Raw genomic sequence first — 15,680 nt, forward strand, 5'->3', positions numbered from 1 at the left:
CTCTTTGCCAAGGAGGCCTCCAAGATCATCTTCCGGTCCAGAGTCCGCTCCATCGAGCAGGATGAGACGTGCTCGCGTTACTTCTTCCAAAAGGTACACAGAGAGAGCTCTGTTATCAGCAGCCTGAAGGAAGAAGATGGCTCGGTAACGTCTTCGCAGTCCGACATACTAAGGATCAGCAAATCCTTTTATGCTGGGCTGTATGACGCGAAGCCCACAGACAGCAGAGCCTCCCAGTCCTTCCTGTCATCTATCACAGAGGTCCTAGATGACAGCAGGAGGGAGAGACTGGACAAGCCGCTAATTCTGGACGAGCTGACACAGGCCGTCGAGTCTTTCGAGACGAGTAAAACCCCCGGGAGCGACGGCTTACCGGTCGAGTTGTACTCGGCCCTGTGGGACTGGGTCGGCCCGGACCTGCTGGAAGTATACGAGAGTATGCTCCTGGCCGGCAGCATGTCAGAGACCATGAGAAAAGGCATCATCACCCTCATTTACAAGCAGAAGGGGGAGAGGGCAGAAATCAGAAATTGGCGGCCCATCTCACTGCTTAATGTTGATTACAAGATTCTGTCCAAAATCATAGCCAGTCGAGTCAAGTCTGCTCTGGAGTTGGTGATTCACCCCGATCAGACCTGTACTGTACCCGGCAGGAAGATCTCTGATAGTCTCGCGCTACTCAGGGATACGATCGCCTACGTACGGGACAGGAGGGTGGACACCTGCCTCATCAGTCTGGACCAGGAGAAGGCTTTTGACAGGATATCGCACACCTACATGATGGACGTGCTTTCCAAAATGGGGTTTGGGGAGGGAATCTGCAATTGGATCCAACTGCTCTACACAAACATCAGTAGCGCAGTGTCAATCAACGGGTGGGAATCTGAAAGTTTCCCGATCAAATCTGGAGTCAGACAGGGCTGTCCTCTGTCCCCGGTCTTGTTTGTTTGCTGTATTGAACCCTTTGCTGAGTCTATTAGGAAGGATGCGAGCATAAGAGGGGTGACAATCCCAGGCAGCGGAGGCACTCAGGTCAAAACCTCCCTGTACATGGATGACGTCGCCGTCTTCTGCTCGGATCCGCTGTCCGTGCGCAGACTGATGAGCATCTGCGACCAGTTCGAACTGGCCTCGGGAGCCAAAGTTAACCACGGCAAGAGCGAGGCCATGTTCTTTGGGAACTGGGCTGACCGATCCTTTGTCCCCTTCACCGTCAGGTCAGATTACCTGAAGGTGCTGGGGATATGGTTCGGAAGTGCCGGGGCGTGCACCAAAACATGGGAGGAGCGAGTAGCCAAGGTACGACAAAAGTTGGGCATGTGGGGGCAGCGATCTCTCTCCATTGTGGGTAAGAACCTGGTCATCAGGTGCGAGGCGCTCACGTTGTTGCTCTACGTGGCGCAGGTCTGGCCCATACCCCACTCCTGCGCCGTGGCAGTCACCCGAGCCATTTTCCGCTTCGTCTGGGGATCTAAAATGGACCGGGTCCGGAGGGACACGATGTTCAAATCTCTGGACATGGGCGGGAAAAATGTACCCAACGTGGCCCTCATCCTGATGACCACCTTCGTGTGCGGCTGCATCAAGCTATGTGTCGATCCCCAGTACGCAAACTCCAAGTGTCACTACGTGCTGAGGTTCTATCTGTCCCCGGTGTTGCGAAGGATGGGCCTGGTCACATTGCCGCGGAACGCACCATGCAGTTGGGCAGCGCCGGACCACCTATCCTTCGTGGAGCAGTTTCTGCGGAAAAACACCTTTGACCACCGGTCCATCAGGCAGTGGTCTGCACGGAATGTCCTCAAGGCCCTACGGGAAAAGGAAATGGTGGATCCTGTCGGATGGTTCCCCGAGCAGACCGTCAAAGTCATTTGGCGGAATGCCTCATCACCAGAACTTTCAAACAAGCACCAAGACGTAGCTTGGCTGGTGGTGAGAAGGGCCCTCCCCGTCAGATCCTTCATGCACACCCGAAGTCTCGCCCCCTCCGCACAGTGCCCCCGCGTTGGCTGTGGTGGGGAAGAGACGGTCGCCCACCTCCTCCTGGAATGTGCCTTTGCAAAGCAGGTGTGGAAAGAGATGCAGTGGTTTTTGTCCAGGTTCATCCCAAGCAGCTCTGTAACACAGGAGTCTGTGCTCTACGGGCTGTTCCCAGGGACGCACACCGAGACAAACATCAACTGCTGCTGGAGGACTATCAATTCGGTGAAAGACGCCCTTTGGTCTGCCCGAAACTTGCTGGTCTTCCAGCGCAAAGAGTTGTCCACCGCCGAATGTTGCAGACTGGCACATTCCAAGGTCCAGGACTACGTGCTGAGGGACGCACTAAAGCTTGGGGCAGCCGCAGCAAAGGCTCAATGGGGAAAGACCACAGTGTAAGGTTCCCCCACCAAGCTGGACTGAGGGGCTGGATCCATGGGAAACCCCTCGAACTGTATCGTTAATATTCTCAATTGCTGTAAATGTAAAACTGTAATTGACATGACAATTGTGAAACGGAAGGGTTGGGAAGAAACTCATGACAGTATTGAAGGAAACTGATCTCCCTTGCAATGTTTGTATTTTTTGGTGCTGTTTGGAAACTGTTTGGCAATGTAATTTTTACAGATTTTTATGAATAAAGTATATTTTGGAAATAAAAAAAAAAAACTTGCCTGGATAAATGCAGCTCCAATAACACTCAAGAAGCTCGAAAACATGCAGGACAAAGCAACCCACTAGAGCCATCCACCACCTTAAACAGTCACTCCCTTCACCACTGGCACACAATGGCAGCAGTGTGTACCATTTACAAGATGCACTGCAGTAACTCCACCAATTCTCCTTCAACAGCACCTTCCAAACCCACAACCTCTATCTCCTTGAAGGACAAGGGCAGCAGATGCATGGGACCACCACCTGCAAGCTCCCCTCTAAGCCACACACCATCCTGACCTGGAACTACATCGCTGTTCCTTCACCGTCACTGGGTCAAAAATTGGGAACTCACTCCCTAATAGCACTGTGGCTGTACCTACACCAGATGGACTACAGGGGTACAAGAAAGCGGCTCGCCACCAGTTTCTCACAGGCAATTAGCGACGCTCACATCCCATGAAAAAGTTAAAGAAATCTGTTTTTGTGAAGTTGATTGTGCAATAAATATTGGCCAGGACACCAGGGATATTTCTTCGGAATAGTGCCTTGGGATCTTTTACATCCACCTGAGAGTGTAGACAGGGCCTCAGTTTAACATCTGATCTGAAAGAAGTATTATATATGAACAGTTGATCTTACCATTAAATTAAAAAATATAAGTTAGCAGGAACTGAATGTCAGGCAGGCCATCAATGATTGCATCCTGCATTAATCTACACATCTTACATGGTGCTTAACTCAGCAGTTTAACTAAGCATTCAAATCGTCATTCTACAGCTACTGAAGAGCTACGTGTGGTTCATGAAATGCTATTGACAAGCTCTAACTGCAGCATCCTACACTCCTGAGCGAAATAATGGAGAACGGATTCCAAATTAAAGTTTACTTCTACTACCAACCCCAGGAATCAATATTTGGCCATAAATGTCAACTTTACAAATGAACCAAGTCACAGAGAAACTTAATGTTTTCTGTAATTTTCTCCAAAGTATTTTGATAGAATTGCTTTTCTTCCCAGTGAAACTCGAGAAAGATGGAAATTTCTTTTGTTCTGGAAAAGTACGCAGATGATCAAGACTTGGAGTGGAAGAGATTTGGGATCGGCTCGTACTTTTAAATACATTTTTAACGACAGATCAGCAGTCCCCTGACTTGAGAGTAGTTAATTATTTTTCCAGTCATAAAATATGTCGTAATGTGCCGCTTCTTTACTGGTGAGCCACTGAGTCATTCGTTTGAATCTGCTTAAACTATTTACACCAAGTAGGAATCTGCCAGCACGTCCGCTTTTCACAATTTCAATTTATTATTTAAATCAACTGGCACTAGAAAAGAAAAATACAAATGGTCCCATTGGATAAATCACGTGAACAAAAATCGTAACGAAGAACGCACAAAGGTAGTTTTTAAGTAATTATAATTATTCATACAACGTTTATTGATATAAATAACACTATCAGCTTTTAAAACAATTCCTGTCCCTACCCCCCCTATCTTCTCTCACGGTCGATTATGCCTTCGGAGAAATCCCTTTGCAGTAGTTTATGTACCTCAGCAGCGTTTTTTCTGTAGCAGTAACGTGTTAATTGAGCAATAATCAATTAGTAAAAAAAAAAGCTACAACAGTTAGAATCTATAACCGTCCAAAAAGAGCATCAAGGGTACAAAACCATAATTACAGCGATCGGGACCTGAATGCAATGTACACTTTCAAAGCAACTAGGAAAACATTCTTTACCCTAAAATACAAAGTATAAAACCATTTGCATGCGTCCAGAAGATGGCCGGGGGAGGGGAGTGTGGTGGTTGCGGGTTGCAACTACTTAACCTGATGTTTAAACCGGTGTCCTTATTTTTTGCGCGCTCTTTCCCCCGCCAATTTTACACTCTGCTCGGAAAAGTTACATGCGCTCTGGGATTGGCCAGAAAAAGTTTATGCGAGCATCCTGATTGGTGGAGAAGTTTCCGTGGGGCGGGGTTGGCGGAGCGGGGCAAAGAAATGAACCTCACACCCCCTTTCAGTGTTTCAAATTCAGGAAGTTCCCGGGCAACTTTAATCGGAAGCATTTTGTTTTTTTTTATATAAATTTAACAAAATTATCCTACTGGACTGCTTAATGACAAAAAGAATAAGAACAGTTCAATGGAACTGTCGCACTTTTCCTCTTAACACTGCCACCAAAGTAATGAGTGATTAACAGAAAAAGCTTGTTCGGGTAAGGTTTTGCAACAAGAGCAAGGAGCACTTCGTTTAATGGATTTTGAGTGTACTGTTTTAAGGCGGGTAAACTGCACTCACTGTATATGGGGTGGGAGGAATTTTTCATTACGATGGTATTTGCATTTAAAATAGCCTTTAAGTTCCATCTGCTGCCGATACTCTACATTTGCCTGATCACGGAGTGTTAGTGACTGATGAAATGGTCAAGATCAGACAGAAAGAATTCTGGAGATTTGTTCAGGCATCTAAGTCCATTCCTCGTACTTTTTGTTGCAGACTGGTAAAGAGATGTATCCACTAAATACGTTTGTAAAAGCATCTTAACACAGCCTGGCAACCAATGTGCTGTAACCTGTTGTCTCTCAAACCTTTTCCAGTACTGAGGTAAGGTCATCGACCTGAAACGTTAACTGCTTGTCTGCCAGACAGGTTGAGTATTTGCAACATGTTATGTTTTATTTAAATTTCAGAATTGCAGCATCTATTTTACTTTGGTGTCAGTATTGATGTTATTTGGCGGGTGGGGAAAGGTTAGCTCCTAGAGGAACGATAAGCAATACTTTGTACCGATCCACACGTACTTTCATTTTGCAATAAATGATGAAGCGTATAATCTGAGGATTCACCACGGGATTCTGCCTGGTGACAGTTCCAAAGCCCCGGCTCCTGTCTGCAGGATTCGCGCCCCGTATTTAAATGCAGCCTCCGAGCGGCTGCTCAACACCATCACAACCCACGTCCCACCCCGCCAACAACCCGGGGGAGGATCCACAGCTTCCCTAAAGTTCTCTTCCCCACATGACCCCCCCCCCCCCACGTCACTCTGCCCCCACATCCCCCCTCATTCCCTCGCCTCTCTCCCCCACATCCCCCCTCATTTCCTCGCTCCTCCCCCACATCCCCCCTCATTTCCTCGCTCCTCTCCCCCACATCCCCCCTCATTCCTTCGCCCCTCTCCCCCACATCCCCCCTCATTTCCTCGCCCCTCTCCCCCACATCCCCCCTCATTCCTTCGCCCCTCTCCCCCACATCCCCCCTCATTTCCTCGCCCCTCTCCCCCCTCATTTCCTCGCTCCTCTCCCCCACATCCCCCCTCATTTCCTCGCTCCTCTCCCCCACATCCCCCCTCATTTCCTCGCTCCTCTCCCCCACATCCCCCCTCATTTCCTCGCTCCTCTCCCCCACATCCCCCCTCATTTCCTCGCTCCTCTCCCCCACATCCCCCCTCATTTCCTCGCCCCCACATCCCCCCTCATTTCCTCGCCCCTCGCCCCCACATTCCTTCGCCTCTCCCCCACATCCCCTTGCCCCTCTCCCACACATCCCCCCTCATTCCTTCGCCCCTCTCCCCCACATCCCCGCGCCCCTCTCCCCCACATCCCCGCGCCCCTCTCCCCCACATCCCCGCGCCCCCCTCCCCCACATCCCCGCGCCCCCCTCCCCCACATCCCCGCGCCCCCCTCCCCCACATCCCCGCGCCCCCCCTCCCCCACATCCCCGCGCCCCCCTCCCCCACATCCCCTCGCCCCCCTCCCCCACATCCCCTCGCCCCCCTCCCCCACATCCCCTCGCCCCCCTCCCCCACATCCCCGCGCCCCCCTCCCCCACGCCCCCCTCCCCCACATCCCCGCGCCCCCCTCCCCCACATCCCCGCGCCCCCCTCCCCCACATCCCCTCGCCCCCCTCCCCCACATCCCCTCGCCCCCCTCCCCCACATCCCCTCGCCCCCCTCCCCCACATCCCCTCGCCCCCCTCCCCCACATCCCCTCGCCCCCCTCCCCCACATCCCCTCGCCCCTCTCCCCCACATCCCCCCTCATTCCTTCGCCTCTCCCCCACATCCCCCCTCATTCCTTCGCCTCTCCCCCACATCCCCTCGCCCCTCTCCCCCCTCATTCTTTCGCCCCTCTCCCCCCTCATTCTTTCGCCTCTCCCCCACATCCCCTTGCCCCTCTCCCCCACATCCCCCCCTCGCCCCTCTCCCCCACATCCCCCCCCTCTCCCCCACATCCCCCCCCTCTCCCCCACATCCCCCCCCTTGCCCCTCTCCCCCACATCCCCCCCCTCTCCCCCACATCCCCCCCTCGCCCCTCTCCCCCACATCCCCCCCTCGCCCCTCTCCCCCACATCCCCCCCCTCGCCCCTCTCCCCCACATCCCCCCCTCGCCCCTCTCCCCCACGTTCCCCTCTCCCCCACGTTCCCCTCTCCCCCACGTTCCCCTCCCCCCCCCACGTTCCCCTCCCCTCCCGCGTCCCTCTCCCCCACTCATTCCCGCGTCCCTCTCCCCCACTCATTCCCGCGTCCCTCTCCCCCACTCATTCCCGCGTCCCTCATCCCCTCCCCCTCATTCGCTCTCCCCATTCTCTCGTCCCTCCCCCCCCCCACATCCCCTCTCGTCCCTCTCCCCCCACATCCCCTCTCCCCCCACATCCCCTCTCGACCCTCCCCCCCCACATCCCCTCTCGACCCTCCCCCCCCCCACATCCCCCCTCGACCCTCCCCCCCCACATCCCCCCTCGACCCTCCCCCCCCACATCCCCCCTCGACCCTCCCCCCCCCACATCCCCCCTCGACCCTCCCCCCCCCACATCCCCCCTCGACCCCCCCACATCCCCCCTCGACCCTCCCCCCCCCACATCCCCCCTCGACCCTCCCCCCCCCCACATCCCCCCTCGACCCTCCCCCCCCCCACATCCCCTCTCGACCCTCCCCCCCCCACATCCCCTCTCGACCCTCCCCCCCCCCACATCCCCTCTCGACCCTCCCCCCCCCACATCCCCTCTCGACCCTCCCCCCCCACATCCCCTCTCGTCCCTCCCCCCCCACATCCCCTCTCGTCCCTCCTCCCCCACATCCCCTCTCGTCCCTCCTCCCCCACATCCCCTCTCGTCCCTCCTCCCCACATCCCCCACTCATTCCCCCTCCCCACATCCCCCACTCATTCCCCCTCCCCACATCCCCCACTCATTCCCCCTCCCCACATCCCCCACTCATTCCCCCTCCCCACATCCCCCACTCATTCCCCCTCCCCACATCCCCCACTCATTCCCCCTCCCCACATCCCCCACTCATTCCCCCTCCCCACATCCCCCACTCATTCCCCCTCCCCCCATCCCTCAACCACATCCCCCACTCATTCCCCCTCCCCACATCCCCCACTCATTCCCCCTCCCCCCATCCCTCAACCACATCCCCCCTCATTCCCCCGTCCCTCTCCCCCACATCCCCCTTCATCCCTCTCCCCCACATCGTCCCTCTCTCCCCCACACCCCATCTCGTTCCTCTCTCCCCCCTCGTTCCTCTCTCCCCCACATTCCACCGCGTCCCTATCTCTCCGACATCCTCCCTCGTCCCTCTCCCCCACTTCCCCCAATTCGTGCGTAGCTCACCCACTTTTGCTCCCCCGTCCCTCTACCCCACTTGCTCCCCCGTCCCTCTACCCCCACTGCGTCCCTCTCCCCCCCCCCCCACATAAACCCCCATCTCTCTCTTTCCCCCCCACATAAACCTCCTCTCCCCCATTCCCCTGGTCCCTCTCTCTCCTCAATCCCTGCCCCATTCCTTCTGTCCCCCATCCCCACCCCGTTCCCTCTGTCCCCCATCCCCACCCCTCTGTCCCCCATCCGCACCCCCATTCCCTCTGTCCCCCATGTCCTCTGACGGTCTGTCCCTTCATTCTCCCTCCCACCCCCTCCCTTGCCCTGTTCCCCCCGCCCCCAGCCCCCACTCTACCTCCCCCCGGGTTCAGATTCAAACCCAACGGCGCGGTCTCGTGTTGTGGAACCCGCCCCGCGCGGGAAAAACGGTTCAAACCCCCCTAACCGCCGCCGGCTGCTCTGGACCGGACCGCCCCGACTTCTCCGCGCTTCATTTCTTTACCATTAATATTAAAATTAATATCTACCAGAGCAGGGCCGTCACGATCGGACGCCGAATCCCCGCCTTGGAGGAGAGGCAGCCCTGCCCTCCATCTCCCTCATTTAACCATTTTAAGCTGTACTTCCTCGAGAGGATCGCCATTAACAGCCTTGAGAGGTATTTTATTTTTAAAAAAAATTTATTTCTTCATTCAGCTCGAGTGAAGTTTCCGTGATCGGTTCCGGGCGCGCGCGGGAGGTTTTCGTTTACGCGCCAATTTCAAAAAGACACTGCGGTGGGGGGGAAGGAGGCCGCACTCTCCCACAGGAGAGTCCCGCCCCTTATCGGCGCTTATTGGTCCAGCTCTTGCAGTGTTTGGGCGGTTGTTAAGGGTACCGCGGCAGCGATTGGTCGCCCCTGATGCCAATCACCCGCAGAGGTAGCACATCCCCCCGCACGGGACTCATTCACGTGGTGCAAAGGTCCCGCCAAGGACAGAGGCACACATTGAGCTGGAGCTTGTGGGGGTTGATAGCACTGGTCATTGAAAAGCAAACATTTAATCTTTTTTTGATGGGGTTTATAAATGTGTCCTAATCATCAATATCACTGGGTGGGAGGAAGAAACAGATTATCTGGGCATTATCACATTGTGATTTGTAGGAGCTTTCTGTGTGCAAATTGTTTGCCTCCTTTCCTATATTATAACAGTGGCTACCTTCAACAGTTACTTAATTGGCTGTAAAGCCCTTTATCATGCCCTAAAGTCGTGAAAAGATGCAATATAAATGCAAGTCTTTATTTCTTTTTTAGTTAATTACATATAAGGCTTTTGTGCGGCTTATTTTTATGAGTTGTGTTTACTTTCGTTGCCTCACTTTTAAGCACATTTCTGGCCTTTTGTTATAAAGAATGTAATTTCAGTCCATATTTTAAGTACAATCATATGTTTGGATTAAAGTATCTTTTAATATTGGAAAAAGTGAAACTATAATTTCTGTTATGATTTTTAGTCAACCAAGATGACAAACATTTGTTTAAAACTGCAAAATCTAAGCAATAGCTTGAATACTGCTGACAGAAATGGAAAACCTGAAGATGACATTACAGAAATCGACCAAAGAGTGAGTTGCTTGCAATAACTATCAATTTGGCCCATTTCACCCCCTGCCCCGCTTGCTGAGGATGGACTATACTGATAGTCGGTATTGTGAGCATTTCTCAGATCTTAGCCCGCTCATGGCTCTGCCAGTGCTGAGGATTTCATGGGGGACGAGTTACCGTGACCAGCAGAGAAGTTGAACACCTGGTGCTAATGTTTCCGTTAACCTCTTTATGCCTGATTCACTGAAGCTTCTCACTTTGGAAGAAGCACATCTTAACCACTTAGTATATTCAACTTGTGAGATTAGCCAAATGATGTTTCATCCTTATCCAGTTCTGGACAGTATGAGCTGCATATGTAAATTTGAATGAGAGTATCTAAGCTGAGGTGCAATCTGTGCTTCCAGTGATCACTGGATAGATTTTTGCATAGAATGATACAGCAAGGAGGAGATTATTCGGCCGGTTCTTTGAAGGAGCTATGCAATTAGTCCCGCTTCCCTGCTCTTTTCCCATAATCTTGCATACTAAAGCTAATTATAGTATGATGCTCTGGGTGAGATTGGCTGATCAGTGCAGGCTAAGTTTCAAACTGTGGCCTTTTAATATCTCAGTAATGATATATGGGTAAATATGCTGTTGTTACGACCAGGTGAGAAAGGCGTCTAGGGGTTCCCTCTCAGCCTTTGCCTAGTTTAACCGTAACAGGGTTTAATTTTAAAAATACTGTTTTTAGCTCCCCCTCAGTGAATCCTTGTTCACTACTTTCCAATTGTAAGGCAGAGAAATCAATCAGACAGGTTTTCTTAGATTTAAACAAGATAGGTGGAAATTTATTAATCTTTAATTCGGTTAACAACTGCGAATATGCGACACAACCATGCTAGCATGCATACGCAAAAACACACGCAGGTAGAGACAGAAAAAGTAGAAAGAATAAAGGGGAAAAGTTTGAGGCAATAGTTGGGTAATAATTATAGTCCTTTGAGCTCGATGTGGAATCTTTGATTGCTGGTAAGTCGTGCTGTTCGTTGGGGCCCAGTGCACACTTTAACTTGTTCTGATGTAGGAGTCTTCTCTCTCTTGAGGCTTAAGCAACTTCAGTGAGTCCTGAGGTTTGTGAGAAAGCGAGAGCGAGCCAGCCAGGAGACGGCTGTCTTGTTCCAGGTTCAGTTGCAATCTGCAGTCTGTCTTCAAAATGTCTTGTGAGCACAGCAGGTTAGTCATGTGATCCTTATTTGGGAACAAGCACTCCTGCGGTTTGTGGATTCACCACGTTGGCAGACATCCTGGAATGCTGTGCTCTTACACATTCAATGTCTGGTGATCAAAATCCATTCAGGTTTATTGGATCAGGGAGTAGTTGCTTTGTCTCTCCAAGCACTGTCTCTTAGAATGCAAATGTTATCCAGCCAAATGTTTGGTGATCTCTTTAAACAAGTCATTTCTTCACTTCAGCAACAGTTTAAAATTATTGTTCATATGACAAAATTAATGTGCCTCATTCTTGGCAGGTGGGGGTCTTCATGACACTGTATATTTTGGTGGGGTAGAAATATCATTTTTTAAATAGGATATCATTGGTTAAAGTTTTGAAAAATCTTGTTGCTTATTTACAACACAGCAGATCAATGTGAATTGTAGTCTTGACTGCAATATGATGGAAATCATGCATAACCCCATAAAATTTAAATTTTTGTGTCTTTTTAAAACAGGAAAATATATTTTTAGAACCACATAAAAAAGCAACAAAAACTCCACTGAAGCAACAATCCTCTACCTCACATTCAGTATTGGGAGCAATTAGACCAGACTTGGGAAACATGACCACGCCAACAAAGCTTCAGGAATCCCCTGTTGGAGAGCCATGGACCCCTACCGCTAATTTGAAAATGTTAATCAGTGCTGCTAGTCCAGAGATTAGGAGCAGGGAAAGGAAAAAAGAGTTACTTGTGGATGAAGATCATTCTTCAGAGGCAAATGAGAATTTACAGGTACAGTAGCTTTTCAGAAGCATTTTGTAGTCCACAAACAGAACTCTGTAATGTGGACAGTTGCAGAGTGTAAAATTGGGTTTGGAGAATAATATACAATAAAAATAAAATTTATAAATACTAACTAGCAGATTAGATAAGGGGGAACCAGTGAATGTGGTGTATTTGGATTTTCAGAAGACTTTCAATAAGGTCCCACACAGGATGTTTGTAAGCAAAATTAGATCACATGGGATTGGGGGTGATGTACTGGCATGGCTTGTGAATTGGTTAACGGACAGAAAACAGAGTGGGAATAAACGGGTCATTCTCAGGTTGGCAGGCTGTGATGAGTGGGGGTACTGCAAAGATCAGTGCTTGGGCCCCAGCTAGTCACAATCTCGGTCAATCATTTGGATGTGGGGACTAAATGCAATATTTCCAAGTTTGCTGATGACACAAAATTAGGTGGAAAAGTGAGTTGTGAGGAGGATGCAAAGAAGCTTCAAGGGGATTTAGACAGACTAAGTGAGTGAACAAGAATATGGCAGATGGATTATAATGTGGAAAAATGTGAAGTTATCCACTTTGGTAGGAAAAACAAATGTAGAGTATTTCCTAAATGGTGAGAGATTGGGAAGTGTTGATGTCATAGCAAATAGGAGCAGGAGCAGGCCATTCAGCCCCTCGAGTCTGCTCAACCATTCAACTAGATCATGGCTGATCTACCTCTGCCATTTTTTCACACTATCCCCATATCCCTTGATATCTTTAATATCTAGAAATCTGTCTATCTCTGTCTTGGATATACTCAATGACTGAGCCTCCACAGGCCTCTGGGGTAGAGAATTCCAATGATTCACCACCCTCTAAGTGAAGACATTGCTCCTCATCACTCCTAAATGGCCTACCTTTCATTCTAAGACTGTGTCTCTTGGCTCGAGACCACCCAGCCAGGGGAAACATCCTTCCTGCATCTACCCTGTTGAGCCCTGTAAGAATTTTGTATGCTTCCAAAGGGATCTAGGTGTCCTTGTTCATAAGTCACTGAAAGCTAACATGCAGGTGCAGCAAGCAATTAGGAAGGCAAACGGTATGTTGGCCTTTATTGCAAGAGGATTTGAGTACAGGAGTAAAGAAGTCTTGCTGCAATTGTACAGAGTCTTGGTGAGACCGCACCTGGAGTATTGTGTACAGTTTTGGTCTCCTGACCTAAGGAAGGATATACTTGCCATAGAGGGAGTGCAACGATAGTTCACCAGAATGATCCCTGGGATGGTGGGATTGTCCTGTGAGGAGAAATTGAGGAAACTGGGCCCATATTCTCTAGAGTTTAGAAGAGAGAGAAGTGACCCATTAAAGCATACAAAATTCTATTAGGGCTCAACTGGGTAGATGCAGGAAGGATGTTTCACCTGGCTGGGGGGCGTCTTGAACCAGGAGACACAGTCTCAGAATAAAAGGTAGGCCATTTAGTTGAAGAGGAATTTCTTCACTCAGGGAGGCTCAGTCATTGAGTATGTTCAAGTCAGAGATCAATAGATTTCTAGATATTAAAAATATCAAGGGATATGGAGATGGTGCAGGAAAATGGTGTTGAAGTAGAAGATCAACCATGATCTAGTTGAATGGCGGAGCAGGCTCAAGGGGCCGAATGGCATACTCCTGCTCCTTTTTCCTATGTTCCTATCCTAGCATTTCTCAATAACAATGTAATGTAAGATGTTTGTATTTGAATTTCAGGACCAGTTATCTGGGGAAGAATTTGAGAAATTTCATCCAAGTCGCAAAGAAAAGAGTCTGGGTTTGTTGTGCTATAGATTCCTGGCACGATATCCTGACTATCCCAACCCTGCAGTGAACAATGATATATGCTTGGATGAAGTAGCTGCAGAACTGAGTGAGTTGGTGCACCTATCTTGTACTAAATATATGGGCAGTATGTAGACACAGGATTTAATGTTAAGGGGAGCCTGAAAAGTTACTGCATTTAGTTTTAAATTAGATATATAGTATTTTTTCTTTGAAGTATTACCTATAGTTGCCATCCTCCCACAGAAGATTTTTTTATTCTTTCATGGGATGTGCAAGGCCAGCATTTGTTGCTCATCCCTAATTGCCCTTGACAATTGAGTGGCTTGCCACCAAGAGTGGCACCATTACTGAAACTAACTTTCAATTTCAGATTTATTTATTAATTAATTGAATATAAATTCCACCAGCTGCTGTGGTGGGATTTGAACCAATGTCTCCAGGGCCTTAGCCTGCGCCTATGGATTACTAGTTCAGTGACATTACCACTATACCACACTCTCCTGGTTAGTCTGTTAGGACATTTGAGCCTTGCTCTAACATTTTATTTTAATTCAAGATGTTAAGACTTTTGTGTTTGAAGATATAAATGTTGCTCAACTGAAATGAGACTTTCACTACTGTAATGCCAGGTTATTCAGTGCAAATTTCCTTGTGTTCCTGTTCCTGTGGCGATTAGACTTCTAGTTGCCATAGTTACGACAGAGGCAGGAGAAGTGCACTGTTTATTCTAGTTCCACTTCTCCACGGGTCACAACGTATATTTAAATTTTTTCCCACCTACTAATACAGTCAATCATAGACTCTATTTTTATCCCAGAATAAAACACGGCAACCAGGTTTCTTTAATAAACAACGAGATTATCAGTTTATTATAAAGCAAGATTTATCCAATAGAAGAAAAGCATTAACACACAGATTGAAAGATGAAAGTTCCCTTTTTACCCTGGCCTCCTTTATCTCTCTCTCACACACACACACACACACACACACACTGGTTAACCAGTAAACTAAAGGGATTTTTGTTTTTAGAGCTCTATTACAGACAAAAGAAAAACATATGGGCTGAATACTTGAAGAAACAGCAGTTGAAATATGTTGTGTTCCAAAACTGGATTACAGTCTGGCCTCTGAGTACATGTAGCTGGGTTACTGGGATCTTTTACAACAGTTCTTTTTAGGCAGGGTTGAGAATTAATTTAGCTGGCTTTTCTTCAAAGACAGGAGATGAGATGAGTTGACACGGTGCACTTCTGGTATTTTAGAGAGGTGCTGGAAAGCTGAGCTGGGTTGTGGACTTCTTTTCTCTCCTTGGCAGTTCGCTTCTCTCCTTGGAGGTTCTCTTCCTTTTTATACAGTTGAGAAGGGGTTCAAAACAATTCAAAAGCGAAACCAACAACAGGAGGTCAACCTTTTGCTCTGCATCAATCTTGACCTTTCACTTCTTTGTAAATAACTTCTCCAGGTGTCCAAAGTTCTCTGTTTATTGAGCTGGAAGTCAGGTGGTTTCCCGGAAAGGCTTGTTGTTGTTGCTGGAAGTCAGGTGGTTTCCTGGAAAGGATTTGTTTCCTCAAGCAAAGTGACTCCTGACAACACATCCGGTGCGCTAACGTCATCAGAGCGCTCCCAGCTGCGCACATGCGCAGAACAGTCTCTTGCTGTCAGTAAGGTGCAGTGCATGTGCAGCGTATGTTCTTGCAAGGACTAATTCGCGCATGCGTGAGAAATCGTCATCGCACAGCTGTACTGGAACATCATCCAGCCCCACCACCCAGCAGGAACCCAATATTCCCCCCCACCCCACCCCAACCCCCCAGTCTCTCACTCACAGTCTCCCTCCCCTCCTCTGCCTATCCCTATCTTGCCACTCTCTCTCCCCTGCTTCTCATGTGGGGAGCAGGAGCGGGGGGTGGGAGAAGCCGGAGGGGTGGGGCAGAGAGATGGGAGCAAGTGACTGATGGGGATGAAGCGGCGAGGGGAAGTGAGTGGCCAACAGGTGGGTAGTTTGGGTTGAGGCGGGAGCGAGTGGCTGAGGGAAGGCAGCAGCAAGGCCGGGAGCGAGTGACGAGCAGACG

General features: G+C 49.6%; 1 protein-coding gene across 4 annotated transcripts in view; it reads left to right on the forward strand.

Moving 5' to 3' along the window:
* The first annotated feature begins 4,675 nt into the window (after positions 1 to 4,675).
* e2f8 (E2F transcription factor 8) overlaps positions 4,676 to 15,680 on the forward strand; it is a 44,557-nt gene continuing 33,552 nt past the window's right edge. For 2 of the 4 annotated variants that reach the window (XM_068046524.1, XM_068046522.1), the window contains exons 1-6: positions 4,676 to 4,853; positions 5,135 to 5,242; positions 8,766 to 8,893; positions 9,730 to 9,840; positions 11,536 to 11,814; positions 13,537 to 13,693. In XM_068046524.1, the coding sequence (XP_067902625.1) occupies positions 9,739 to 9,840; positions 11,536 to 11,814; positions 13,537 to 13,693 (538 nt within the window). In that variant the 5' untranslated portion in view covers positions 4,676 to 4,853; positions 5,135 to 5,242; positions 8,766 to 8,893; positions 9,730 to 9,738. The remainder of the gene's footprint in view (positions 4,854 to 5,134; positions 5,243 to 8,765; positions 8,894 to 9,729; positions 9,841 to 11,535; positions 11,815 to 13,536; positions 13,694 to 15,680) is intronic. The other 2 variants (XM_068046523.1, XM_068046525.1) reach the window with 2 other exon arrangements.

This window comes from Heterodontus francisci, chromosome 14, assembly GCF_036365525.1.
Source record: "Heterodontus francisci isolate sHetFra1 chromosome 14, sHetFra1.hap1, whole genome shotgun sequence".
NCBI lineage: Eukaryota > Metazoa > Chordata > Chondrichthyes > Heterodontiformes > Heterodontidae > Heterodontus > Heterodontus francisci.